Raw genomic sequence first — 27,446 nt, 5'->3', positions numbered from 1 at the left:
AAAATATACTTTTTGTTCATCATGTCAAAACTTCTTAAGTACATGACTTTGTATTCTTAATAATATCAAAGATTTTTAGTCCATAAAGTGCCTTGGTCATTTTTAACCTGTGACAATACCTCATGTTTTTAACTTTCAATGTCATTTTTAAAAATACACAGTAAAAAACATGGTCAAACAATAAATATAATAAATATCATAAAAATAAAACAATATACATGGATATGGAATGGATATGTACACAATATTGACAGCACCAACAATTCTGATAGAATAAACCATAAATACACAACCTCATCATGTAATATCACTACCGCAATAAAAATAGAAGCTTAGCATATTAACGGTTAAAAACATTGAATTTATATCAAATGTGAAAAAAAAAATAGAAAACACATATATACTGGCAGTTTATAATGGAATGTGGTGGGATTATGCAGTATAAGAAATATGAAAAAAAGTCTGATATTAGTGGGCCCACACAAAAAAATTCGTTGTAATCTACATAGGGAGTTAACTGCAAAGTTGTACTCTACAAAAAGGGAGTTAACTGCAATGTTGTAATATACATAAAGGGAGTTAACTGCAATGTGTAAATTTAAAATGTTTTCAAAATGTAATACACCTTGTAAAGAGAAAATACTCAGTTTCCAAACAATAAATCCTGTAGGAATTAGGACATATACATCAGATGACATGGCGGCCCTTACAGGGAAACACCAGGATGGTTTGGCAGTGAGGTCCTCTCAGGGGATTTCTACATTGATGCCTTCATCATCAGCTAAAATAAATGTCAGTGTAAATCAATGTAAGTTAAAGTAGGAATAACTACATGTATGTTTTTAATAGAAGTGTAAAACAGAAAATATATAGATGTACATAAAAATGTATTCATATATTTCTCATAAAAGTAAACAAAGCATTTATATGTATATGTAATATAAATTTCTATGTAATAAATTGCTCTTGCTTTTTGTTTTAATTATACAAAGAAATTGATGTGCGTTCTCTCATTCAAAGATTGATAAACAGTACAAAGACATGTCCCTTTGTTCCTACCATCAAATGCTGCATTAGCTATCCCTACATTCTGATACATATGTTCCTCTTCCCTGCCCTCTAACACACACAGTAGACACTGGTGTATACACACGTACTGTTGCTGTAAAGGAAATAAAAATAGTTTAGAATAAGGTATAAAGCATACTGTACTTCTAAGAAAATTCTGCAACAATCCAGGAAGTACTCTATAAAATAGTGAGATTTTTTTTGTAACAAAACTGCTGGAAATTACCCTCACCCTACCCTTTTCCAATTCTTTTTTTTTTAATTTGCAAATACATAAAACAATGGTAGTGACCTGTTTTATATTTGCATAAGTGACATTTTACTATTCCATAGCTAAATCATATGAATTAACAAAATTTTAAATCAGCTCATACTTAATGTAAGCAAACAATCTGAGCCATAAAACATATTTAAATGATGTCAGCATATCCAAAAATACAATAATTTTTTATTTTGTATTGAATATTACACTGTACAAAACATTAATGAAATATGTGCATTTACTAAACTACTAAAATGTTTTAATTATGGGTATATTGAAGCAAAGTCAGCTTTTCCAGGTTAATTTGTTGAATATAAAGTTTATAATTTTATGTGATTTGAACTCTCTGTGTTGAGTGTAGCCCCTAGCTGACATACCTCTGTCTGTACCATCCAGACTCGTTCCTTCCTCAGGTCGTGTACAATGGAGAAGATGTCAACCATATCACGCTCTTTAATTTCCTGTAGAAGGCGATCCAACACAATAAAGGTGCCAGATCTCCCAACTCCAGCACTGTTAACAATCATCACAAATAATGGAGGAATTACAAATCCATAAGGCCTTACTTTAATTCCAAAATTTCAAAATGCTTTCTCACAGACACTATATTGAAAGCTTAACTCACCTACAATGAACCAGAATGGGGCCACATTCTCTAATCATCTGATCTCTAACAATGCGTACAAACTTAATCAAAGTTGGAGGCTTTTCTGGTACCCCGAAGTCTGGCCAAGCAGTGAAATGAAAGTGCCTGATGGGTCGAGTGACGTTACCCTTTTGAAACATGAATGAAAACATAAATACAGCTGTAGCAGCCAAAAAGTAACAAGACATGTTTGTGAAACACTTATGCCCCTCCCCCACTTTGGACAAATTCATTTCAGTTTGTGCAACCTCTGCAAAGAAAATGAACAGAACTGCAAATAATGAATTTTTCCAAGTCCAAGTCGCATAACTCTGTCAAAAATTGCTTGATTGTACCCAAAACAGAACCTGACCTAGATATTCTTACGATAAATCTGTATACCAAATTTCATTTCAGTATGTGCAACCTCTGGGAAGAAAATGAACGGAAACTGTTGGTAGACTTACAGACAGACAGACTGAACGACTGACAGACAGACAGCAGCAAAGCAATATTCCCTCCCTTCTTCAAAGGGGGGAATAAAAATTTTAAAAAACAAAATGGCTGTTGAACTTACATAAGCTACCCTCATTTCTGTGATGGTCCAGGAGGGGAAGCGTGTCTCTGAGAGAACAGCCACTTGTAAATCTCCATAAAACATGGCATCTGAATTAGTAGGCCAGTAGTGGTCACATTTCTCCTACAAAACAAACAAGTCACTAGGGCTACATTAAATAGTCATGACCAGTCGCTAATTAAAGACATCTTTCAGCAAAGAACGCTTACCCTGCCTTTTTCTGTACAGCGAGTCAACATGACAATATTACGGATGTTTTGCTCCCAGATCATTCTCCAGAAATCATCCCTGGTGGAAGGTAGTGGCCCCTGTGTCACGATGTATTCCCTCTTGGATGTAAATCCCTTCAAGAACAGTTATTATAGATTATTTCAGAATCTACAGTTGTACTTTTCTTTGAGATCTAGATGTGCAGTTAGTAAGACATTGCTAATTCATTTACATTTAGCTGGGTATAAATTTCAAGATTCAGGATACAAATGTATTTTTAATAAGGAGGAAGGATATTTTCCTCTCATGTATAAATTATGTATAACACCCATCATACTGGCATGTAGTTAGCATTGATGTAGTCTGATCCTTCTTCATCGTCTGTGGGGAGGAGTTTGACACGGGAATGGTCGTAAGGTAAAATATTGGTAAAACGATTCTTCCCCCGATTGACTGGGAGCTCTGCTGCAGAACAGGACTGATCTCTTCCTACTTCCTTCAGATCCTGTCAAATTAATCACATTCTAATTACTTATGATCTAAACATGGACTTCCCATACAATTATGAGTAAGGGAAGATAACTCTGCTACATACAAACCTCAAATTGTTCAGCATATTTAAAATTTGAGTCCATATTATTATGAGTAAGGGAAGATAACTCTGCTACATACAAACCTCAAATTGTTCAGCAAATTTAAAATTTGAGTCCATACAATTATGAGTAAGGGAAGATAACTCTACTACATACAAACCTCAAATTGTTCAGCATATTTAAAATCCGAGTCAGCTGACAATGTCTTAATGTACTCCTTGAAGTCTGCCACCTTGAACTCATGACTGCAACAAAGTAAAAGGAATAAGTTAAAACATTGAAAATCCCTTTCTGTACCTTTTAATCAAAGTACTTTAAAGTAAATGTCCAGTATATTCAAATTCTTTTTATAAAAATATGATTAGCACTAACATGTATTTACAGGAACTTGATTATTTCAAAGAGACAATATCTATATTAAACTGAAATATGAAGAAAAACAGATTCATTTGAATGGAAACCTTTTCTTGTGTCGACTGAAGCTTGTTCTGGGAGAATGACCTGGTGGTCCCTCTGGGCTCTTTTTCTGTAACCGACTTCGGAAGAAGAAGATGGCAATGATGAAGACGATGACAAAGACAGAACAGACGACTGCTGCGACGATTGCTCCCACATTGGCTTCATCATCTGCGACAGGGACTATCCCTACAGCAGCAATAGGTCAACAATTTGATATTTTATAAATTTTTATATTTTGAAACCACTACCCCCTTCTACTCACGGAAGACTTTAATCCTTTAAACAATGAACAAAACATTTTTTTTACAATAAATTAACACTCTGGAAAAAACTGGTAACAGTGTGAAAAGGTGACTACTGTACTACGTGAAGTTTTACCAGTGCTGACAATGTTAAAAGATGACTACTGTACTACATGACTTTTTACCAGTGGTGACAATGTTAAAAGATGACTGCTGTACTACATGACATTTTACCCATGCTGACAATGTTAAAAGATGATTACAGTAATACAGGAACATTTTTTACCAGTGGTGACAATGTGAAAAGGTGACTGACTGAACTACATGATTTTTTTACCAGTGGTGACAATGTTAAAGGATGACTAATATACTACATGACTTTTTACCAGTGCTGACAATGTTAAAAGATGACTACTGTACTACATGATTTTTTACCTGTGGTGATAGGATCTGAATAAGCAGTGTCAGCGTATCCCCCCGCTGTGTAAGCCCGCAGTCTGATGTAGTACTTAGTGTTCTGTTTGAGTGGACCATTACAGTACAACACATTATTACAATCTGCCTCCACACCAATCTCAAACACTTTAAAATTCTTCTCCCCCACACTCCGCCTGGACCGAGCTCGACCGCAGGAAGACGTCAACTGGAAGAAGTCGGAGCAGTTCCGAATAGTCTGGTAGGCTTTGATGTTGGGGTTGATCTGGGCAGCCTTCCAGTCGGGCAGGGTGCTGGTTTTGATGTGCTCCTCATCAGGGTCTGTGGCTATAATGACTGTGTAGGCCTGTATACTGCCGTACTTATCAGAGAAGGCATTTGTAAAGTTGGCCGTAATGGTGGAGGGGGTCACAGTTTGACCTCCTGAGGTCAGCTGCTTTGGTTTTGTTTGACTCAAGGTCAGGCTGTCTTTGATAGGAGGATCTAAAAATTGCAAATAAGCACTTATTTCTATCTCACTAGATAACATAATCAAGAATCAATTATAAATCTTTCACAGATTCAATAAGGTAGTGTTTTCATGTGTGACTGTGAGTTTGATATTCATACACCCATGTATCTATGCATAAAGACAACATTGGAAATTCTCGGAGGGTCACAGATAAGTTGACTTACTGTAGGTGCGTAGAACAATTTCAAACTTCTCTGGAATATTTTCTATTACAGTTCTAGCTGACACCTGCAACAAAGTTAGTGTTTGTATGATTTCAAAAATATTTAAGTCAAATTTTTAGATGCAGTTACTTCATTTCAATTAAAATTCAAATCACAGAACTTACTTTGAATGTATATTTGAGTCCAGCCTTAAGGTCTGTGAATTTCTCCCTGATAAGCTGAGCAGCCATAAGTTCTGTGGTCACTCCAATGTCCTTCTCACCCTGGTCCATAATGTGCCCCTAAAACAATCACTGAGTCATAACATTATCTTCTCTAGTATAGCATCTCTGTACAATTGTAATTAACCTTTTAATTATGTATTAAAACAGTCAAACAAACTTTCTAAGACATAATCACTCACAAACTCATCCTCTGCAGTGTATGCTATGTGATAAGAACGGATGATTCCATTAGGATTTCTAGGGGGTGACCAGCTCACATTTACAGTCCTTGGTGAAATCTCAACCACATTCAAGTTCTGCACAGCAGAGGGTGCTAAAAATAGACACAAGTTGAATTGATTTCAAACTTTCAAAGCACAGTAAAATAAATTTTCACTAACAAGTACTATACATCAAAAGACATAAAACAAGAGGCCCAAGGGCCTTAACGGTCACCTGAGTATAATGTAACAATCCATAGATTAAAACAGAATAAGCAGATAAATAAAGTTATGTTGCCCAAAAAGCAAGAGAAATAGGATAATCAGGGATCAGCAAAATAACAATTTTGTACTCAATAATAAATCTTAAAAGTTGATCTATTTATTTGCCTGTAGTTTCCCCTTTGTCACTATCCTCATGCGGACTTGACAAAACACTATCAGTTAACACATTTCATTCCCCCTCACATTGGCTTTTCTCACTCTTTAAAAATCATTTATTGTACAAAGATATGGTATTTTTGTACCATTTTCATTTATCTATTATTTAACACTTTTTCTGACCATTAAAAACTATGAAAGTACTTTTGTATTAAATATTTTGAGAATTTCTGTTCTTTAATTGATCTTTTAAGTTACATTATTTACACTGATTAACTATTATAGGTGGATAGCAAAGGGGAATAACTTCTTTGAGTAGAAATTAATAAATTGACCAAAAGGTACAGAATTTCAACATCTGATAAAAACATCCCTGCTTATTACAACTTTTTATACTCTTTTTACCTCCTAGATGTCCAGGAGCAGAGAAGAAGATATTCAAGGAAATAATCCATTTTCACTATAGATTCAATATAGCCCCACTCTAAAACCAAAGCCCCTGACCCAGGGGCAATGATAATCACGACACCATTTCTACAGAGCTGCCCTTGCTCATCATAACTATATACTTGGTTTATCTGCTAAATACCCAGGGACAGAGAATTAGATTTCAAAGAAATAATGCACTTTCACTATATAATCAATTGAGCCCCACCCTAACACCAGAACCCCTGATCCAGGGGCCATGAAATTCACAATTTTGAAAAAAGAATCAATGCTTATCATAACCAAGGACTTAGTTTGTTTAAATAATACCCAGGAGCAGAGAAGAAGATTTTCAAAGAATTAATGCATTTTCACTATATAATCAATAGAGCCTCACCTTAACACCAGAACCTCTGAACCAGGGGTCATGAAATTCACAATTTTGGAAAAAGAATCAATGCTTATATTTACCATGCGCTTAGTTTGTTTAAGTAATACCAAGGAGGAGAGAAGATTTTCAATGAATTAAGGCATTTTCACTAAATGATCTATCTAGCCCCACCCTAGCACCAGAACCCCTGACCCTGGGGCCATGAATTTCACAATTTTGGTAGAGGGCCAAATGTTTATTACAATCTTGCCAACAGTTTGACTGCTTGATGTCCAGGAGTAAAGAAGAGGATTTTTAAAGATTGCATCAATTTGGTGATTTTAACCCCATCCCTAGGGCCGTAGGGTGACAGGGACCATGAAATTCACAATTTTTGTTCCCCTTCACCCAAACATGCTATATGCCAATATTGGTTGAAATTGGTTTAGTGGTTCTAGAGAAGAAGTTGAAAGTGTTCAAAAGTTAGGTGACCTAAAAATTTGTCAATTTCTAAATCAATCATATCCATTTCACCTTGACTTTCAACCAATAGAATTAAAGATTGACATTGAAATCTGTAATCTGATTGGCTGACCTGATTCTTCTGTCCTGGAGGAGATAAAGAGGGAGCTGTGTTTATCCCCAGCAATGGCTTCAATTTCAAACTGATAATCTGTGTATGGATTTAGGGGACCGAACTCTAGCACAACTGTTGTCTGGTTCGCTGGTCTTGTTTGGGATCCACAACTTTTGGAACACGTTACACGGTACGAATCAACATTTCCATTTGGTTTATGGATGGTCAACTTAATATAGTTAGCTGATTTCTCTCTTCCAACATATGGTAGGTCAGGCACTGAAAAATGAAAAAAAAAATACACATAAATAAATTGATCGAAATAAAGAATTATATAGACATCAATTCCATTCCATTTGGTAATAAATAAAACTGATAGCACATATGACTTACCAGTACGTATCTGTATAAAAGTGGGAGGACTGGACTGATCCCCACTGACAGCAGTCACCTTGATACTGTACTGGGTCCCTCCCTCTAGACCTGAGAACACCACACTGCGATCTGAGTCAGTTCTGTTCTTCTTCACTATTGATGACGTGGCCACCAGCTCAAACACATAATACTCAAAGTAGTTGTCAGTGTCAGTGATATTTTACTTCCAACATTTCCCTCAGACAAAACTGTCTTTATTTCTGGTTTTGAAATAATTATAGTATAATACTGAATCTAATTCTAATGCATCAAACATTTTTTCTGCAGAGGTACATTAAACTAAATGAAATGTAGGTTCATGCAATTTTTTTTTACAATATACTTACGGACAGAGACATTCAAATTCACAGACTTGGAGACAGACTTTTGCACAATACTGTAGATAGTGATATTATAGGTGTGTCCAGAAGTGAGTCCAGTAATATTGTATCTAACAGAGTTGTCTGATGAGTTGGCCTGGATATTAACTGTGTTAGATACACTGTCTATCAGACTGACGTAGGTGAGATTCCAGCTCTCTACGTAAGTTGTGTTACTGTTGTACGTCCACTTGAGAGAGAGGCTGTTATTAATGACAGATGTTACTTCTATACTGCTAGGAAGAAAGGGGAGCTGAAAACATTAATATTATATGTTTATACTGTTAACTACTTCATGTACTTGTGACTTAACGAGGCCGAGTCGAATTCGAGTGCGCATGACTTTGCGCAGCTTTTTCGTTTCATGCATTCGTAGGTGCAACATAACACTTATCCTAAGTATTGTAATTTTGATACAAAATTGACATTATATTACATTATCTGTAATGTTTATGAGTCTGAAAATTGATTTTAAGACAATGATTAGAAATAAATGCTGGAATGGCTTTCTTGAAGTCAGTGTTTTCCAGTTCTCTAGGCAATGCATGACGCTGAAGAATGACGCATGACTCGCTTGAGTTTTCAAGACGTCCATGGACATTTTATCAAAAACTGTTGACAGAACATCAAAAGAAATATACCAGCAATCTAAACATTGTTTTTTTTTTTACCAGAATAATTTATCTGCACCGTTATATACAAAATGTATGCCGCAATATGGCAAATTAAGAGATATTGGGCATTGGGAAAAAAAATTTTTTTTTACTAATTCCTAGACCAAACCAGATGGTTAACTGTTTTGAAATTTCACAATTTGGTGACTTTTTACAATAACTTTCATGTATTTGACTGAAAAGGAGATCCTTAGGGCAGAAATACAAAAAATATGGGGAAAATATGATAATTTGGCACTTTTCCAACAAATTCCCATAGGGTTCAATAGTAAAATTTGACAACTTTTGAGATGGCCCCCTAAGAAATCGGGATGGTAAACATTTGATTTTTTTTTTATCTGAAAATAATTAATAGTAAAAATTCATTCAAGAAAATTTATCAAAACATCTAGGGTAGAAACAATTAGACTCGGACTCATTAACTTTAAATTTGCCTCTAAGAACTTCATCACAAACAGCATATAAAAAAGTCAGCCATATGATATAAAAAATCTATTGAAAATCTAGTATGGGGCTTGTGGACTGACTGGAATTTCATAATAAATTACCATGTACATATCTAATAACAGTGTACTGTAGATGTACTTTTTTCTGCATTGGATTATTTATGCCATGTATGTGGTGACAAATTTTTCACAGAAATTTATCACAGCATACTAAAAGTGCATTAAAGACATGCAAAGGCAATCCAAGAAATCAGCATAATTTTCAACGCATGGCTTTTACAGATATTTTGATTTCACAGATTCATGACCCTGTGGAAAAAAAGTATGTTACAAGATTTCTACCATTTACATATGTGCTTACACATTAGTGCAGACACAACTGAGGGTGGACTCATCTCACAATGGCTGAGAGCAAACACCACCATCTCATACAAGAGTCCAGGGAACAGGGAAGAGAGAACGATTTGTGTATTGTCGCTGATGTTTTTCTTCCATTGGCTGTAGTCACCATGGAGACGGGCACGGTACCAGACAAAGTAACTATCCTGTATGCTGTCATTGCCTGGCAACCATGTCAGGGTGATGTCATTATGGGATGAGCTGTACGTTAAATCCACTACCTTGCTGGGCTCTACAATACCAAACATAACAGATCACTAATACTTCTTACTACTCCTTTTTTCCCCTTTTCTTACATTTATAACATTATCATACACTAAAATTTCCACACGTCCCCTTACTTGTTGTTTTATTGACACTCTGCCAGGAGCAGTAGGCTACAAGAGAGCTGTTCCCCGCATCTATGACCTGTTTTGCCTGAACGTACACAGAGTAATGGTGACCCGGCCTCAGATTTAGGATGTGTGTCTCGTACTTAAACTTATCATGGAGAGCAAGTGCCATGGGCAAAGATGTATTGCCACTGTCCAACAAGTCATGGTACTGAAGCTTTAAGTACAAACATTACTTTGTAAAGTGTCAGCATTTAATACTTTATTGCAAAAGAATTCTTTCGAATGCACATAATCTTTATGCAGAATGAGTATAACTATACATATACATGTAGCTCTATGATGAGCTGAAGAAAACATTTTCTATTAAGAAACTTACATAATCTTTCTCTTACAAAAGCATATGGACAGTTTTTTACTTACAATGAAGTGGTGTTGTTATTTGGGGTCAACTGTTCTCCACTCCACATTGAAAGTGTGGAGGTCACCTGAGGTCACATTTAAATCTTCCACAGGCATTGGCTTTAAAAATATAGTCAGGGATATATTAAATAGTATATGTAGATGGAATAGCATGTAAAATTAAGATTATAACTGCACTTTAGATAATCTCATGTATTTTCTGCATTACCTGTGATAACATGAACACTGGCCTGGTCACTCTGAATGCCCTTGTTGACTGTGGTGATGGAAATCTTGTACAGCTGACCAGGGGTCAGGTACGTTAGTGAAGGTGTACTGTAAAATGTCACTGGATCTGGGAAAGATAAAGACAAGATACTTTTTATATATATGTAATTTTTTATGGTTGTGTGAAGCAACAAGTACATGTCATATACGGTACCAATTTTGATGCACCAAATGTGCATTTTGACAAAAGTCTGTATACTCACTCTAGGATGGAAATAGGGGACTGTGCATGAGGGGGATCTATAGCAATCTGGAAGGTGTCAAATGTACTACCATTAGGTCTGGGCCAGGAAATATTAACTGTGTTAGTTCCTACATGATCCACATACAACTCAGCCACAGAGCTGGGGTCTGAAAAACCAAAAAAAATGTATACATCTATGTAAAAATGCAAATTTTTATAGGTAGGTAACTCTACATTATCTTTTAGTCCCATTACCTAAATTCCTCATTGGTGCAGTCTGATGTCATTCATGTGACTTTGATCTGTAAGTACTTACTCATGGCTGACTGGGTTACCTCTGAACCTCATCATGTGACTTTGAACTGACAGTATTTAGTACTTGTCATGGCTGACTGAATGACTTCTCAACCTAATCATGTGACTTTGATCAGAGAGTACTTACTTGTCATGGCTGACTGGGTAACCTCTGAACTCATCATGTTGGCTACATGTGATCTGATATGAACTGTGTAGGTCTCCCCTGGGTGTAGGGAGGTAAACCTGTGGTAGCTGATGTATACTTTCTCTGTTACATTTATCGGGTGGGTGTGGTCTGCTGTCAGGTACAGATTGTAGTAATCCACAATTCCATCAGATGGTGGTGACCAATCAACATCCAGTTCTCTACCGCTGATAGGAGTTATGTTCACCATCTCTGGTGGATTTGCAACTATATGTGGGGAAAAAAAAGACATACATGTACATTTATTAGGTTTGCAAAACTGGTCCTTGTAAGTGTTTACACTGTCCTTTTTTCAATCAATTACATATATATCCATTGCTCTACTGGAAAAAAAAGATAGACTATAATATATCCGCCGTACAGATGCAACAAAATTGAGACCTGATGCAACATATAAACAAGCAATCCAGTGACTAATTGTCATTATTGTAAAATATTTAATCTATAAAAACCTTCGGAATGCTTCAATCTGTTTTGTGTTACTTTATTTAGATAAAAACAATTGATGATAACTACCATAATTTTCTCGAACCTTGGTATTCTGTAATAGAACTGTCTGAAAAGTACCCTTATTTTTAATAATATATTTTTTATGTTTTCTATGTTGCTGCAACCAAAAAATTTGATAACTTTATTGGTCTATTTGGAGTCAGATTTGTACTTACCTGTGAGTAATTCTGCTGTACGTGATCTGGGGACTCAGTTTTTTCTGTTTGGCAGCTCGGACTACAGTGTAATTCTTACCAGGGACAAGGTTATCGAAGGTCACTTGCCTGATCTGAAGGTTATCTTGCTCACTGCAAATATAAAACACTTTACGGACCACTGCAGACTAAAGTACATCTCTAAGTAAATATTCTGTATGTGCCTGTTACTAACCCATGCACCAGGTACATCTAATTTTAATTTACAAAACTTTCCACAATGAAAAGTATGCATCTGCACACAAGTACACTGTATAAGTATAGCAAAGGTCAGCTGATTAAAGTCCATTGCGCTATTCAGTCTAGATATGCAACAAAAGACAAGTCAATTCATAGACCACTGCTCAATTATTTGTATGTACATTCAGTCCTAATTCCATTAAATTTATTTATTTAGTATTTTAACTTTCAGAGATACAAACACTGGAGATTGTGTGTTGGTTTCCCTGTGAGATATGCTACACTGATAGTAATCCAGGCCTCCAGAGGTCACTGGCATCCAGGTGAAGGTCACACTGGAGTTGGTGACCTCTTTTATCTGCAAATGTTCTGGACTGTAAGGGTCTGAAATCAAGGGAAAAAATAAAGCTATGCATGTGTTATTCAGTAAAAGAGTGCAGGTAAATGTAAAACAAATTGTCCACAATCAAAATTGTGACAAAATATCTTCAACAAAAAATTATTACTGCATATATGTAAAAAATTCTGTGGAATATATATCACTTTCTTCCCAGATTGTTCTAGTTGTAACAAAGAAATTATACAAGGTGCCGGCTGTAAGATTCCACAAGAATATGTCCGTCTCGTCATGACTTAGCGAGATGTTTTGATCAAACAGAAGCTCAGATCCATTCTCCTTGAACACCTCTATGTTGTATAGGTTGAAGTAAGAGTAAGTAGGGGGGAGGATCGTAAGGTGTAGATGAGAGGTGGAGCTGGAGTTGTCCAACAGACCCAGGACTGTCTGAGGCTCTGCAATTATAGTCATAACATGTAGTAGAAAACAGTGATACAATGCAATATGTGTAGTTATACAATCCAGGTTCCAGCTGCACAAAACACCTGACATTTATTTTCCAGCTAACACTATGTTAAAAAATTAATGAAAATTTAAAGTTGCAAGCCTACATGTGACTCAGTACTAAGTACACAAGATAAACTTTTCTCCCCCCAAAAGTTGAATCCTGCTTGTGGAGTTTAGTGTGCTGTGAGGGGCACTCTGTCTCAGTCCTTCAGTGGTGTAGGCCTGGATCAGTAACTTCTAACCAGGAATCCATGCAACATCCACCAGAGAGAGGTGGATCAACATTCTACAGGTGAGCTTCTCTGTCTGCTGGGCATTATTAGTGTCTTTGTAAGTGGCAGTCAGGAAAATGTCATCCTGTAATGTAATGAAATATTGTGAGACATGTAATAATGGCAGTCCATATGATTATGCCAGTTCTGTATACATTATATATATATATATATCAAATAGGGATGTCAGATCACTCTGACAATATTTGAAAATTGGTTAATGTTACTTGACGGATTTTCTGATGGAGTAAACGGGCACTCGGTAATACTGTAAATACAAGTGTGTTAATTTTCTTGAGCCCAGTTAAGCCAGGCTGTTAGACCCCTAAGATGTTTTTCTATTATATTTATTATGCATATATATAAACATTGAGTCCAACGTAAACAATTTTTTTTGTACTAAATTTATTCATCAAATAAACACAAAAAACATCAATTAATACACCAATAATTACGAAAGATTTACAGTTCTTCTTTAGGAAGACGATTTGAACAAAATGAGTCAGACAATCTGTAATGCAGCTTTGTAGTGATTGTTTCCCCTGTGTACAATAAATTTTCTCTGCACAGCTGACTTTTTACATTTTTTTGCATTATTTCTAAATATTTCTTCACTTCTGAATTGGGTACCAGCATTTCTATGCATGTTTGCTACCGTATACTTACTAAATAATTTAAACACAGGTAATCAAAGATTACGAAGCTCACCTCGACGAATGTTATCAGTAAAAGTAATGCAAATCTCACATCATATTTTCTTTATAGTTAGTGTGCATCCTGAAAACAATATTCATGCAGGTACTGTGTAAGTAGGTCTTATAGTTCGTTGGGAATTGACCTGTTCCAAAAACTTTAACCTGTTCACTAATCAAGAAAATGTCTTTCATTTTCTACATCCAAAGCAAGTCTGGAATGCACCATCTATGCAAGTTAAATCATAACAGGCCATATACATTTATAGAGCTACTCCAAACACATTGTCATGGTTACTCATTTGGAAAATGTAGGTCAGATCCAGCATCTGAAGCAAGTCTGGTAGTGCCCATCCCTAGATACATCATCCATGCAAGTTTGGTCCAGGTAGGGCTTATAGATACTTGGGAATGGACCTGCTCCAAAAACTTTAACCTGGTCACTCATCTGGAAAATGTAGATCAGATCCAGCATCTGAAGCAAGTCTGGCAGTGTCCATCCTTTAGATGCATCATCCATGCAAGTTTAGTCCAGGTAGGGCTTATAGTTACTTGGGAATGGACTTGCTCCAAAAACTTTAACCGGGATGCCAACGCTAACGCCGATGCCAACGCCATGGGTGTAGCATAAGCTCATCTCGACTTCGTCGAGGTGAGCAAAAACTGATTTAAGATAATGGACGACTGACTGGCACATTTACACGATGTTCATTGAAAACAAATTATTGAAGTCAGGCATCCAAAAATAAAGGGACAGTATATCTGACAACAATGTAAAATGTTGCTTATGTGCCCTGATTTCTACAGTTTTCAAGGGTACTTACGCAATTATTACCGAAACAACTGAGGGCGGACTCATCTCAGAATGACTGACAACAAACACCACCATCTCATACAAGAGTCCAGGGAACAGGGAAGAGAGAACGATTTGTGTATTGTCACTGATGTTTTTCTTCCATTGACTATAATCACCATGGAGACAGGCAAGGTACATTAGACAAAGTAACTATCCTGTACAGTCACTGCCCAGCAACCATGTCAGAGTGATGTCATTATGGGAAGTCGTGTATGTCAAATCCACCTTGCTGGGTTCTACAATTGCACATCAAACATTACAGACTGCAAAATCTTCTTACTACAATTCCACCCTAACCCCCCCCCCTCTCTCTCTCTTACATTTATTAGCTAAAATGTATCAAGTCCGTCCACTAACTTAAAGCCTTGTTGACACTCTGCCAGGACCTGTAAGCTACAAGAGAGGCATTTCCTGCATCCACAACCAGTTTAGCCTGGACATACATGGAGTATGACATAGTATCATACTATGTCATACTCCATGTATGTCCAGGCTAAACTGGCTGTGGATGCAGGAAATGCCTCTCTTGTAGCTTACAGGTCCTGGTAGAGTGTCAACAAGGCTTTAAGTCATAACGATCTAAGCCTATAGGTTTTGTGGAATCAGTCATGCACAACGCTTTCCAAATATTTTACAGTTATAAAACTTAAAAATCAAAAGTAGACATTAAAATTCGTAAACTTTACTTACAAAGTTTAAATTAAACTCTGAAGACAAACAGAATCGAGAATGTTTATAAAATTTCGGGAAAATTTAGTTACCTTCCTTGACTAAAGAGTTCCGCAAAGGGAAAATAATTCATAAGCGGAAAAAATAATAAAAGTAGAACAAATCCTAAAACACTATTTCCTTATCAATTCAATAAATAAATGATTTTTATTAAGTTATCTATTTTAAGCATTATTTGATCAAATTGACATTTTAAAAAAAATCAAATATTCATGCTCAGAAGTATATGTACACTAATATGGGAACAGACCATAGACACTTGTTTCTGTAATAAATTTTTAACTCATAGTATAATAACAAGTTGCTGTCCTTTAAAAAAAGGCCTGCAATACGTGGACCATATGCATGTGTTTCTAACCGAAATCCAAGGAAAATTTCTACATTTGTGAATATACATGTAGGTGTGAATATTTTTTTTTAAATCTTGAAATGTAAATTTTTCATCGCTATTTCACTCTATAATTGCTAATTAAGCTGTTATAAAAAAAAAAAAATATGGCCTTAATATGAAATGTTGATCTAGGTTTCTATCACAATTGTTATATATCCTTTAAAATTAACCAAAGGATACTTTAGCGTGCATGTATCATAATACATGTAATTGAGTTTTGACTCCATTGGTGTATCCAGAAGGGGGGGGGGGGGTACGGGAGTTGGAACCCTTCTTTATTTTTGCAGAGAGAAAAAGGAGACGTTTTTTCTGTAATTTAGATATTTTTACGTCTTATATATGAATAAATTTGAATAGTTCAATCTTTGCCCTTTCTGCTCGCTAGATATAGTTTCGCGTATTTGTTTTCCTCCGTGTACTTTCACAACCATGACAACCCCGGCCCCGAGCCCCGACCACCCACAACTAACATGACAATTTTCAGTTTGATATCATCGGAAGATTCTGACGAACTTAAGCTATGCCGTTTTTGGACCATCTTCTTAAGTAACCAACTTTAACAAGTATGCATAAAAAATCATGAAAGGAAGTATGCATAAAAGAATATTTCTCTCCTTATATTAGGAACCGGGAGGGGCACAGGGGGCGTGCCCCCATTAATTTTGCCGATGTATAGAATACTATAGAAAACATAGCTTATAAATGCTTGTGCCCCCTCAATGAAAATGTCTGAAGCCCCCCCCCCCCTCTTTTTTTTTGTTTTGCTTGTCTGGCTTGATTTTAATCAATGAGAAGAAATGTTTAAAATGTTCCCGTAGTATGCGGATGGAGGGGGGCTCACGTTTTCTGAAAATAATCTTTTGCCATAGTTTTAATATGTAAATTTTGATTTGCATTGAAAATGCAAAAGCTGAACATAAAATAACACGTTCTATCATAATGTCGGAATTGATCTAGTGGTTAAGCAGGTGGGAACTACGAATATATTTACCTGTTAAGGGGTTAGAATCCGATTGGCTCGTATTTTTTTTCATATATAATGGAAGTGCAATGAAATATCTCTTTTGAGAGAGAGAGAGAGGGCTAATGTCAAGAAAGAATAGCTTTTTATTCAGGGTCCACGCAATAACACGTGTTATTATTATACTATGGGTTAAAAATTTATTACCGAAACAAGTGCCTGTGGAACAGACACTGACCTCTAAAAATATAAAATGTGGGATAAGGCTCCGGGCCCATAAAACTTAGACAAGCTCACTTTTGGCCTCAGTTTTACAAAAATAGAATTAAATATTGATTGATATTGAATTTGATAGGAATTGATATTGGATAAGTGAGACTTGTCAGAGATCAAAATTGAGCTCATCTTTTATTAATTAGTTTTATCAAATTATGGCCTCAGATGCAGGTGCCACGAAGCGTGATCCTTATCACAATGGGGCGAACGGAAATATCCATAGACAAGACAATGAGAAAATAATGGCCTAACAATTTGTATGAAAAGCGTTCATCAATATTCGACTTTTAACACGATAGATTATATTTGCTGGCGAGGTCATTGTATCGAGCATAGAGTTTGCGAAATGCTGACTTTAAACAAGGTTGTTGATATCCTTGTTTCATCAACTTAATTGTCAATAGCTTGCCTCCGTCAGGCGTGGATCCAGGTTTTTTTTCTCCGGAGGAGGGGGGGGGGGGGGTTAAAAAACGTTAACTTCTTTCCCAAACTTAAAAAAAAATATTTCCGTTGGATGGGGGCTTTCCTTCACTTCTTTAGTTTCATATGTTTCTACTAAATTAACAGAGTTCTACTTTTTTCAGGGGGATACTTTTTTCTTCAACTTTACTATGAAAAATGATTCCGATAATTACAGGGGGTTCCCGAGTCCATCTCCCCATCCGCGTATGCTCGTTTTAGAAATTGTTCGTATGTTAGCATGTTCTTGCTCTTCAACTGGGAGACATTAACTCCATATGCAGGTGATAATAATATATTGCTACATAAACAAGCATTCTGAGAGTATTGCATTAGCAATACTAGTCCCCTACCGGCAAGTGTAATCTGATTCCCGTTAAGAATTGAAAATGACATAATTCCGTCAAAAATCAATGAAGCGGTCCGAAATGCAAACTTGGTCTATAACTAATCAAGGTAAAGTCACATACCAAAGATCAGCTCAATATCTGAAAGCGTTTAGAAGAAAATTGCGGAAAACCCATAAAAATTGAAAAGGCCGTAATTCCGTCAAAAATCAGTGAAGCGGAACGAAATGCAAATTTGATCTGTAACTCATCAAGATACACTCACATACCAAAATTCAGCTCATTATCTGCAAGCGTTTAGGACAAAAGTGCGGAAAACCAAGTGGGACAGTCTGACAGACAGACAGAGGGACAGACGGACAGACGGACAGACAGACAGACGGACGGACAGTCTCAGAGGAAACCTATAGTCCCCTCCGGTTTCACCGGTAGGGGACTAATAAGGGAAGTTGACGATACGCAGTACAGTTAAGGCAACATTTTCGACAAAAAGGCACCAAAAACGAGATACTTAAACTTCAACCGTCTTATTTTTCAGCATGAAACTCTATCTGAAATATCTTAATGGCTTTATGAAGAGTTTGTCCATCGCTTTTCACATCAGTATTTTTTGTCATCATGTGACCCTCTAAAGTCACGTGAGCTCCGATTTTAGGTCAAAATATGAAATGTCAAATTTAACCAAAAAGTGCAAGGGCAAGGCAAACAATATTTGAACTGCACAAGGTTTCATTGTGTCCCTTGGTATCTATCCTATCGAAAAACTGATGCTCATTCAGTCAGATTTCTGAGATATTTAAGTTATCCATTGAAAACAAACACCAGTAGGCTATTCAAAAATAGAGTATTTTTCAACATTTAATCGGAAATTTTAAATTGCCTAATGAATTACAAAGAAATGAGCATCACTCTTGAAAAACTATACAGTAAAACAAAGAATTTAAAATAAAAACCTACCTCTTGGGTTGTCGCCTTGCCCTTGCACTTTTTGATTAAAAATTGAAATCTTAACACATTCATTCTAAATATAGTTTTCAAACGCATCATTAACCCAGCACGGGAGATAACTCTGTGGTACTTAGTAGAGTTTGTGTACCTCGCAAATTTTAAACAAATACCTACGGACTGCGCTGGGCTTTATTTCACTAAATCAAAACGGTATGCATAAAAAAATCTTTGACTTTACTTTGTTTTGTATGTCTTCGTTCTTTGATACGCTACACAAGACGTATTTGACACCTACCGCATTTCCTCCGTTTGCCTAAAATTTGCCGCAACATGCAACATCCATCATGCAAATAAATTGGAAAATGCCCATGGTTAAAAATATTGAAAGATTCAGTCATTTGTAATAAAAATAAAAAATAGACAGCCCCTATCAATGATTAAACATTTATTCTTCCTCAGTAGACACACAGAAAAAATATCTCCAACAGAACTTAGTAGTTTTTTTTCATGTGTGATTATTTTAGTTATCAAACCTTCAACTGTTTATGGATTCTAGACTACGTTAAAAGTTTTAAGAACAGAAGGAAGGGATTGGGGTGCTTACTCCTGTATTTAATAACCTGTTTTCCTTTCTACAGATCTAACCCCCCCCCCCCCCCCCCCCTCACCAGTTTGCGTCTGGCTCCTTTGATACCATATACTTACTGGCATGTTAAAAATAAATTATTAAACAGTGTTTACATCAGGTTTTACTTATTTGGGTATTGTAGCACAAATCATATCGGCGTAGGGGGGGGGGGGGGGCTTTAGTCTCATGTTTTTGAGTTATTATCAATCAATGCGCAAACAAGATAATCATAGTAAAAACTTTGTAATACAGAAACAGATACTCTGTTAAAGAACAGGTGAACACAATATACATCCTGAAATTTAGATCTTGTTGTACCCCAAAACACAGACAGGCGCATACCAGAATGGAAGTGAAATGTACGCAGAGAACGGCTGGGGTACGCTTTGAGACCCCCAGTGGGTCCAGGCCCCGGGGCCATAAAATTTGGACGAGCTCACTTTTGATCTTAATCTCACTTTTCCACTAAATATTCCTTTTGTAAAAGTGAGACTGAGATCAAAAGTGAGCTCATCTAAGTTTTATGGCCCTGGAGCCAGATGAGGGCCCAGGGGCGAAGTCCCTGGAAGCTCATGGTTTTTACCAAATATTTCATTCAAAATCATGCCATTTCGATTTTCTTTAGAAAATACAAGACATAGTAATATTGTTTTTAACACAAAGTTAAATACTTCCGTGCAAATTTATTGTACATGTAGAGGCTGAATATTTTTTTAAAAGATATATTGGTATCATCTTTCGGCAGCAAATATAATTAATAATTTCAATTTTTAACAAAAATAATATTTCAAATCATATTCTAGTGGATCACATCATTCAACGGTTGATATTTTCTCAAAGATCTTAAAATAAATTATCAATGTGTTGTAGAAGAATTACAAATTAATGAATGTTTTATTTGGTTTGGCAATGATTTAATAAAACATTAGAATTTTTTTTTATTTTTTTTTTTATAAAGACATGGTAATATAGAATTTGAATGTGAATCGAAACAGTATGAGATAAAATAATTTAAAACAGAAATATTTGCTGGATGGTATTGATATTTTTTCTCTTCTCACAAATCTCTCCCTCCCCCCTCCCCCCATTTTTTTAAATTTGTAAACGATGTGTACGCACCTGCGTATTTGCGTATAAGCAGCTACGCGCCTGTCAGAATACATGCAAGTAAAGATACTCAAATCTTAACAGCCTTCAAACTTTCACACCATTGTACTGTTAAAAATTCAAAGTATTAGTTATCTAGAAAATTTATTTAATTAAAAACAGCCATTCAAATTCAAAGACAAGCTGTGAAGGGATTTCTGAGCAGGTGCAAATATTTCAAACAGTCCACAGTTCAAACAGTTCTTCTGGATGAAATCAATTCTGAAAACAAAATGAAATACCATTATGGAAGGTTCATTGGTGTTTTAAAAAAGTGATACTCAAAACAATGCATTGAGTAACATGGAAAGCATATACATGACTCTACTGTTTTTATTATCAAAACATTTCAATAATCTTGCTAGGAATATGTATGGTTTAGAGCTTATATGGAGCATACCTTTTTATTTTATTGGTGGAAACACTTGCTGCCTGAATGAATTGTTCAAATTGTTCGGGAGTAGCTACAACACAATATATATGTAATGAGTGAAAAACATAATGATTACTATTGTAGAATGAAATGACATTGCATTGTACAAAACAAATCATGCTATACTATATTTTCTGAAATTCATAAAATAAATGGAAACAAACTTTTGATACAAAACTTTTCTGGGAAATTGAAACCTATGACATTTTCAAAAGTAGAATTGGTAACTATACTTAATTTAAGTAAAAAAAAAAAATGAATATACTACAGATAACATTTAATTCTTTCACCTATGCAACATTTTAAAAAAAATATTTAACACTGGCATACTATAAAATTAATGTGAAATGCTTGAAATGCTTTAGTGTGATCATACCCAGTGGAGAAATTGATGCATCTATTTTGATAGTTCTAGCTGATGTAAATGCTAGTTTTAACCAGTTCTGTGATAGCTACAATGACAAAAGAATTATACATATAAACAGTTCATAAATACATGTATATACATATCAGACTGACTTAATGTACATGTAGTCAGACAAATGAAAATTCAAACATTTTATCTTCATTAATGTAGAAATTCTACAAATTTACAGCCTAGTGATATAGATGGTAAAAGTTCTATGATGAATCTAAAATATGAAGCACTGGTAAAAACTGAAATCTGAAAATTCACATATTTTTGATTGCCAGAGGTAAAAATTAAAATTTATAGGGTCTTATACTCTTGTATGTGCAGTGCACATACATTGTACACTGTGCAGTTTGACTTCACAAATACACTGTAAGTGTGACTGCATCTAAATTATACTATTTGATATCATGACGTGCTGTGCTTATATTATGTTACATGTCTGTACATGTATGCCAAAGGACAACATCATTGCATATTTAAAAGTGTGCAACTTTCATAATGAATGTGTGTGTATGGGGGGGGGGGGGGGGTACACACAAGGCACTGCATTGCAGTTTGTGACGGACTGTAACAATACATCTTATTGTACATGTTCAAGGTTATTTTACATCGATGTAAAGAATAGTATGTCTACATGTTAATACCTATGCACATACACACCTTAATGAACAGAAAGGGACCTAGGGAGGTAGTGCGGATCGTCTCAGTTTTCCATGATTTCCCGAAATAACGTCATCATCTTCTCATCAAAAATATAAACAAGGTCCAGGTCTCTTATTTTATCCCTATTCTCTGATTGTTGCATTTATCCACTGCATATCTCAGCTGCTGTCGCCACGTTTTTAGATGTAAACAACATTCCGTGTCACCGAGTGCAAGCGCTTGGCTGAAGCCGAATGCAGCCAAACGACACAATAAAAAGAGAATTATTTCGAAGACGTGTTGTTACTATATAAGAGAGAATCACTAATGTTTATTTATTTAAACCTGAAAATACAGACATTCATTACAAATTCTCGCAATCATCATTAAATAGCTTTTTTGAGCTCTATTTCCTTATATGGATCAATCAAGGCGGAGCAACTGTCATGACGTCAAACCTCATTATGACCTCATTACCATATTATCTTCATGTGTAGCCTTAACTGTACTGCGTAGAGAAGTTGAAGGTATCACGTTTAACATAAAGTTTTGTTGTAAGGTTATTGAACTTTCTGACATATTGCATTATATCAAATTAAATCTATAGTCATGATGCACATTTCATTTTATAAGATGAAACATGTCAGAAACAGAAGGGTCATTACCATTAACCTCTTTTTCAACTAAAATATCCAAATACAAAACAGATGTCTCAGACTACGTGGTGCCTTATTATTTCGAGTTCAAAGGGATATATCGAGTTAAATTGAACCAAGTACCGCTATTTTATTTTCCAATGCCCTTTTGATAATACTTTAGAGAAATCAATGAAATAACAAATAACTAAAATGAATAAGATACTAAATTGAAAAAATATCAACCTTCGAACAAAAATTATTATACCAGGTACTTGGTGTAGGTTATGCCCCCTTTTTCCTTCTTAAATTTGGGATCGACATACCCTTTTCCTATATTCAATACATGTAATCGATAAATGAATGTAACCCTTTTGTGAGCTTTTTTTTTTAAAATCTCGTTTTCGACTGAATAAGATATTTAAAAAACAGCTTATAGAAATAAAAAGGTTATATTAAATGCATATAAGAATTCATGAACAGGGAAAGAGAGTGTGTTGATCCCTGATTTTCAAAAAAATGGAAAAGGAGGGGGCGCCCTTTCCGTAAATGCCTGTGAAATGTATAGCTTACCTATAGGCGCGGATCCAGGATTTTTTTTTTCGGGGGGGGGGGGGGTCCCATCCCAGTCAAAGAAAAAAAAAGTAAAAAAGGCAAAATCCATTTCCCAAACGTGAAAAACACCTATTTCGTGGTGGTGATGGTGGGGTCCACTTTTTTAAGGAGGGGTCCGAAGTCATATTTTATTGGCTTCAGTATATACTTCAAATAACTCTGCAAATTCTAGAGGGGGGGGGGGGGTCCGGATCCCCCCACCCCCGTAGATCTGCGCATTACCTAAATTGGTTTGATGATTTGGCCATGTCTATCGGCCTGGTTCAGATGGTAGAGCAGCTTGACAAGTTGATGGAGGGGTCCAGGGTTCCATATCCAATATCACTGTTATAAATTGCTAATATATAGGTTAATAATAATTACATAATACACGTATCAGGATATAATGATTTTTTCTCACACTTTTTGAGGTTACTAAATCAAAAGTTAGTTAAAATGCTTAATTATCGAAAGATACCATTATTAATATGATAATATTTTTTTAACGTTTATTTTTCACTAGACAATAGGGCTTACAATTCATTCAATTTCTCTGAAAAATCTTTGATAGAAGGACTACCAATTACATTTTTTATATTTAAAAAAGTAAGTTAATCTTGGGTATTTATTTGTTTTATGAACCGTGTCAAATCACACAAAACTGATCATACTAATCATTTTGTGATTAAGTGCAAAAAATAGCAATGGTTGTTGTATATATAGCCAGGTGATTTAAAAAGATCTATATTTATCTCTAACCAGGAAGTAAATTGCAGTTCTCATTCAAGTCTCGACTAAAATCTCACTGCGGGTTTATTGACAGAAATATATTTAGAGGGCATTTGTGTCAAAAGTAAGTAAAAGTATATATGTAGGCTACAATTCTTTTCAGAAAGTAATCTGTACTACTATTGCAAGAAACTGTGAAACACTGAATCTATGTGTGTGTAAATCATACATATACACTGTAGTACATTGTAGTTACCCATATAATACTGTTGGTTATGTACAGATACCCGATGGGCGTGGTAATAATGACACGAGGGAGCGTATAGCTCCCAAGATGTCATTATGACCACGTCCATCGGGTATCTACACATAATCAACAGTATTATATGGGGTAAGTCACTTGTAGTACCAAAATTTACCAAAATTGATATCTTTTTTTTTTTTTATTTTAGTCATAAATGTAGCACGAATTTATTTTAATTGACTTACATGTGTTATTGAATATTCCGAATTCGTGTATTTTAAAATGACAAAATTAATTAATTCAAACCCTTTGAACTTAATTTTATTTTTTTATGATGATTTCAAACACGAAAGGATTTTTTTTTAAATTTACAATAGATATAATTAAAACTTGTTGATTTAAACACGTTTTTAGTTTTCTTAGCTTATAATAGATCAATATATATATAATGGAATCATTTAAGAGATACGAACAATTTCATTAATAAAAAATGTTCTAAGTATTCATTAGGTTATGTCTTCATCGATGAGAATACAAATGTTGTTTAAAAGAATGAAAAAAAAATCTTTTTTCTGCACTTGTCAGCGTCTTTATGAAACGTTAAGTTTTTAAATAATAATTGTCAGTGTTTTGTAATTTTCTATTGAATTTGGTATATCTATAACATATGATTATTTAATTTAAAATTGTGGCTTGGCTCTATGTAGTGTTCTTTTGTCCTGACTCGAAGGATGGAGTTTACAGAAAAGTGTTGTTTATGTACAGTAACCCACACTTTTAACCAAAGAAATAACAACTAGCTATGGCACAAATAGTTTGAATTCTAAAAGAATTTAGCCTTTTATCTTGCAATTGTTTTATTTTTAAAAATAATCTACGATATTACTAAGAAAATTTGATTGGAATGTCTTACTACATATAGTTCAGAATGTAATGTTAATTACATGTATAATGCATAAATAGTTTCTATGGCATGTAAAGAACTTTTTTTTTTAAATTTCAGATGGCTTTTTCCAAACCAAAAATACCAGGCACTGCCCAACACTTTCTAGAGTGTGGTACTGAAGATTGTGAGAGAAATTGTGAATTCTACTGCAATTCCTGTCATCATCGCATGTGTGAATCATGCAGAGATCAACATCAGAGGATTTCAGAAAATAAAAACCATGACGTTGTCCTTTACCAGCAACGCAAACGTCAACTTCCTGTGAAGAAGTGCAATATCCACCCCACTAAAGATATAGACATTCTCTGTAAAGAATGCAATATTCCTTTATGTTCAAAGTGTTCGACATTACAAGAGCACCATAGACATGTATTTATTGATTTAGAAACTATCTACACAGATAAGTTTGAACTTTGCCAAAAGGAACTCTCTAAAATCAATAATTACCTTGTTTCAACCTCACAGGATTTACAGAGAGAAGTTAGGAAAGATGCCACAGAAGTTAAACAGATCATGGACAGCATACGGACATCCATGAAGGCTGAGGCCGAGTCTCTCAAAAACATGGTGGACACAGTGCTCTCAGAAAATATGGAAGAATTACACCAAATAGAGAAGTCATTACTGGAGAAATTAAAGAGCCAAGAGAAGACATTTGATGACTATATTGCCTATCTCAGTGACCTTGTTAAAGAGTTCCAGAGTTACCTGTCCTCTACTGAGCTCACTAACTTCACAGCTAAACTTCCAGAGAACTTAAAAATAAAATCCATACCAGAAACCACAAAACCCATCATACCAGAATTTTCTTCAGCTCAATACAACAAAAAAGATGTTGCTAAATTACTGGGGAAGATAACTGTAACAGATAGAAAGGGTGAACTAAGAAGTGTAGAGCCAATGGAAATTCCTCCTATTGCTACATCAATGAAATCTACAAGTGAACAGTCAAAACAGGATAAACATGTGAAATCTGACAAGAAACAAACAATGTCTCTATCTGCCTCTGTCACCAAGGTCAGGGAGTTCAATGTACCAGGTGTTGATGATGTATACCATATTGTATCACTAGATCAATCAGGCAGACTCTGGATCAGTGATGATGATGGTAATCTTGTCCAAACAGATCTACAGGGGAATGTGATACAGAAGATAAAAACCAGTGATGGACGTGGTTACCACACAGTGACACAGGACGGGGATCTGATCTTTACAGACCAAGACAAGAAAGTCATCAATAGGATAACACAGGATAATAGTATCACTGAATTCATTAAAACTGGAGACTGGAGACCACTCAGCATACACTCCTCCCACATCAACGGGGACATACTGGTGGGGATGACAAAGATTGAAGAGGCTAAAGTGACCAGGTACAACAAGACAGGAAAAGAACTACAGAACATACAGAGGGATAACAAAGGACAGGGACTGTATGATATACCACACTACATCACAGAAAACATCAATGGAGACATCTGTACATCAGACTATAATAATGGAGTAGTGGTGGTGAATAAATCAGGACAACACAGGTTCTCCTACACAGGTCAGAAGTCAGAGTTCTGGCCCTATGGAATCTGTACTGATGTCCTCGGTCACATCCTGGTGTGTGATGGATACTTTTGCAGTAACACTGTTCACCTCCTTGATCAGGACGGTCAGTTCTTGTCTCTATTACTCACACAACAACAAGGGGTAAAGTATCCCCGCAGTGTGTGTGTGGATGATGAGAACAATCTCTATGTAGGACAACGAAACACTAACACAGTGACAGTGTACAAGTATCTCCAGTGATTCTTAATTTGTTGAAAACATACTAGGTACAACAGTTATTACTCTGAACTAAAAAAAAACTCTAGTTAACTTGTGAACAGAAATTAAATTGGTATCCTGCATAATGTTTTCTACATTGATCACTGTGTTTATTATATTATATATAGAATTTAATGTATTCATGGTTAAATTGGTAATTTCTGCAAAATGTCGATCAGATCTCAAAGCTTAACCCCAGTAAATGATTACTCTAA

At 35.4% G+C, this 27,446-nt stretch overlaps 2 protein-coding genes across 2 annotated transcripts; one reads left to right on the top strand and one right to left on the bottom strand.

The window, feature by feature from the left end:
* Window positions 1-746: 746 nt before the first annotated feature.
* LOC133176412 (receptor-type tyrosine-protein phosphatase eta-like) lies at window positions 747-15,031 on the bottom strand. Its single transcript, XM_061311536.1, has 28 exons — window positions 14,873-15,031; window positions 13,316-13,430; window positions 12,773-13,021; window positions 12,472-12,613; window positions 12,011-12,142; window positions 11,286-11,512; window positions 10,863-11,010; window positions 10,601-10,707; window positions 10,349-10,359; window positions 9,979-10,186; window positions 9,600-9,869; window positions 8,555-8,730; window positions 8,195-8,371; window positions 7,718-7,874; window positions 7,343-7,603; window positions 5,550-5,683; window positions 5,311-5,427; window positions 5,147-5,210; window positions 4,472-4,954; window positions 3,797-3,980; window positions 3,496-3,580; window positions 3,080-3,247; window positions 2,742-2,876; window positions 2,533-2,655; window positions 1,956-2,104; window positions 1,708-1,843; window positions 1,060-1,162; window positions 747-781 (listed from the first exon to the last, which is right to left on the bottom strand). The coding sequence occupies exons 1-28, from the start codon at window positions 15,029-15,031 to the stop codon at window positions 747-749; spliced, it is 4,455 nt and encodes a 1,484-aa protein (XP_061167520.1).
* Window positions 15,032-25,467: 10,436 nt separating this feature from the next.
* On the top strand, window positions 25,468-27,435 carry LOC133176495 (uncharacterized). Its single transcript, XM_061311613.1, has one exon. The coding sequence runs from the start codon at window positions 25,474-25,476 to the stop codon at window positions 27,211-27,213; it is 1,740 nt and encodes a 579-aa protein (XP_061167597.1). The 5' UTR covers window positions 25,468-25,473; the 3' UTR covers window positions 27,214-27,435.
* Window positions 27,436-27,446: the final 11 nt, after the last annotated feature.

Source organism: Saccostrea echinata, unplaced genomic scaffold (genome assembly GCF_033153115.1).
Source record: "Saccostrea echinata isolate AGI-Se365-2 ecotype Australia unplaced genomic scaffold, CSIRO_AGI_Sech_v1 ptg000075l, whole genome shotgun sequence".
Lineage (NCBI taxonomy): Eukaryota > Metazoa > Mollusca > Bivalvia > Ostreida > Ostreidae > Saccostrea > Saccostrea echinata.
The sequence above is the reverse complement of the archived record's forward strand: the minus strand, read 5'-3'. Positions and strand labels throughout refer to the sequence as shown.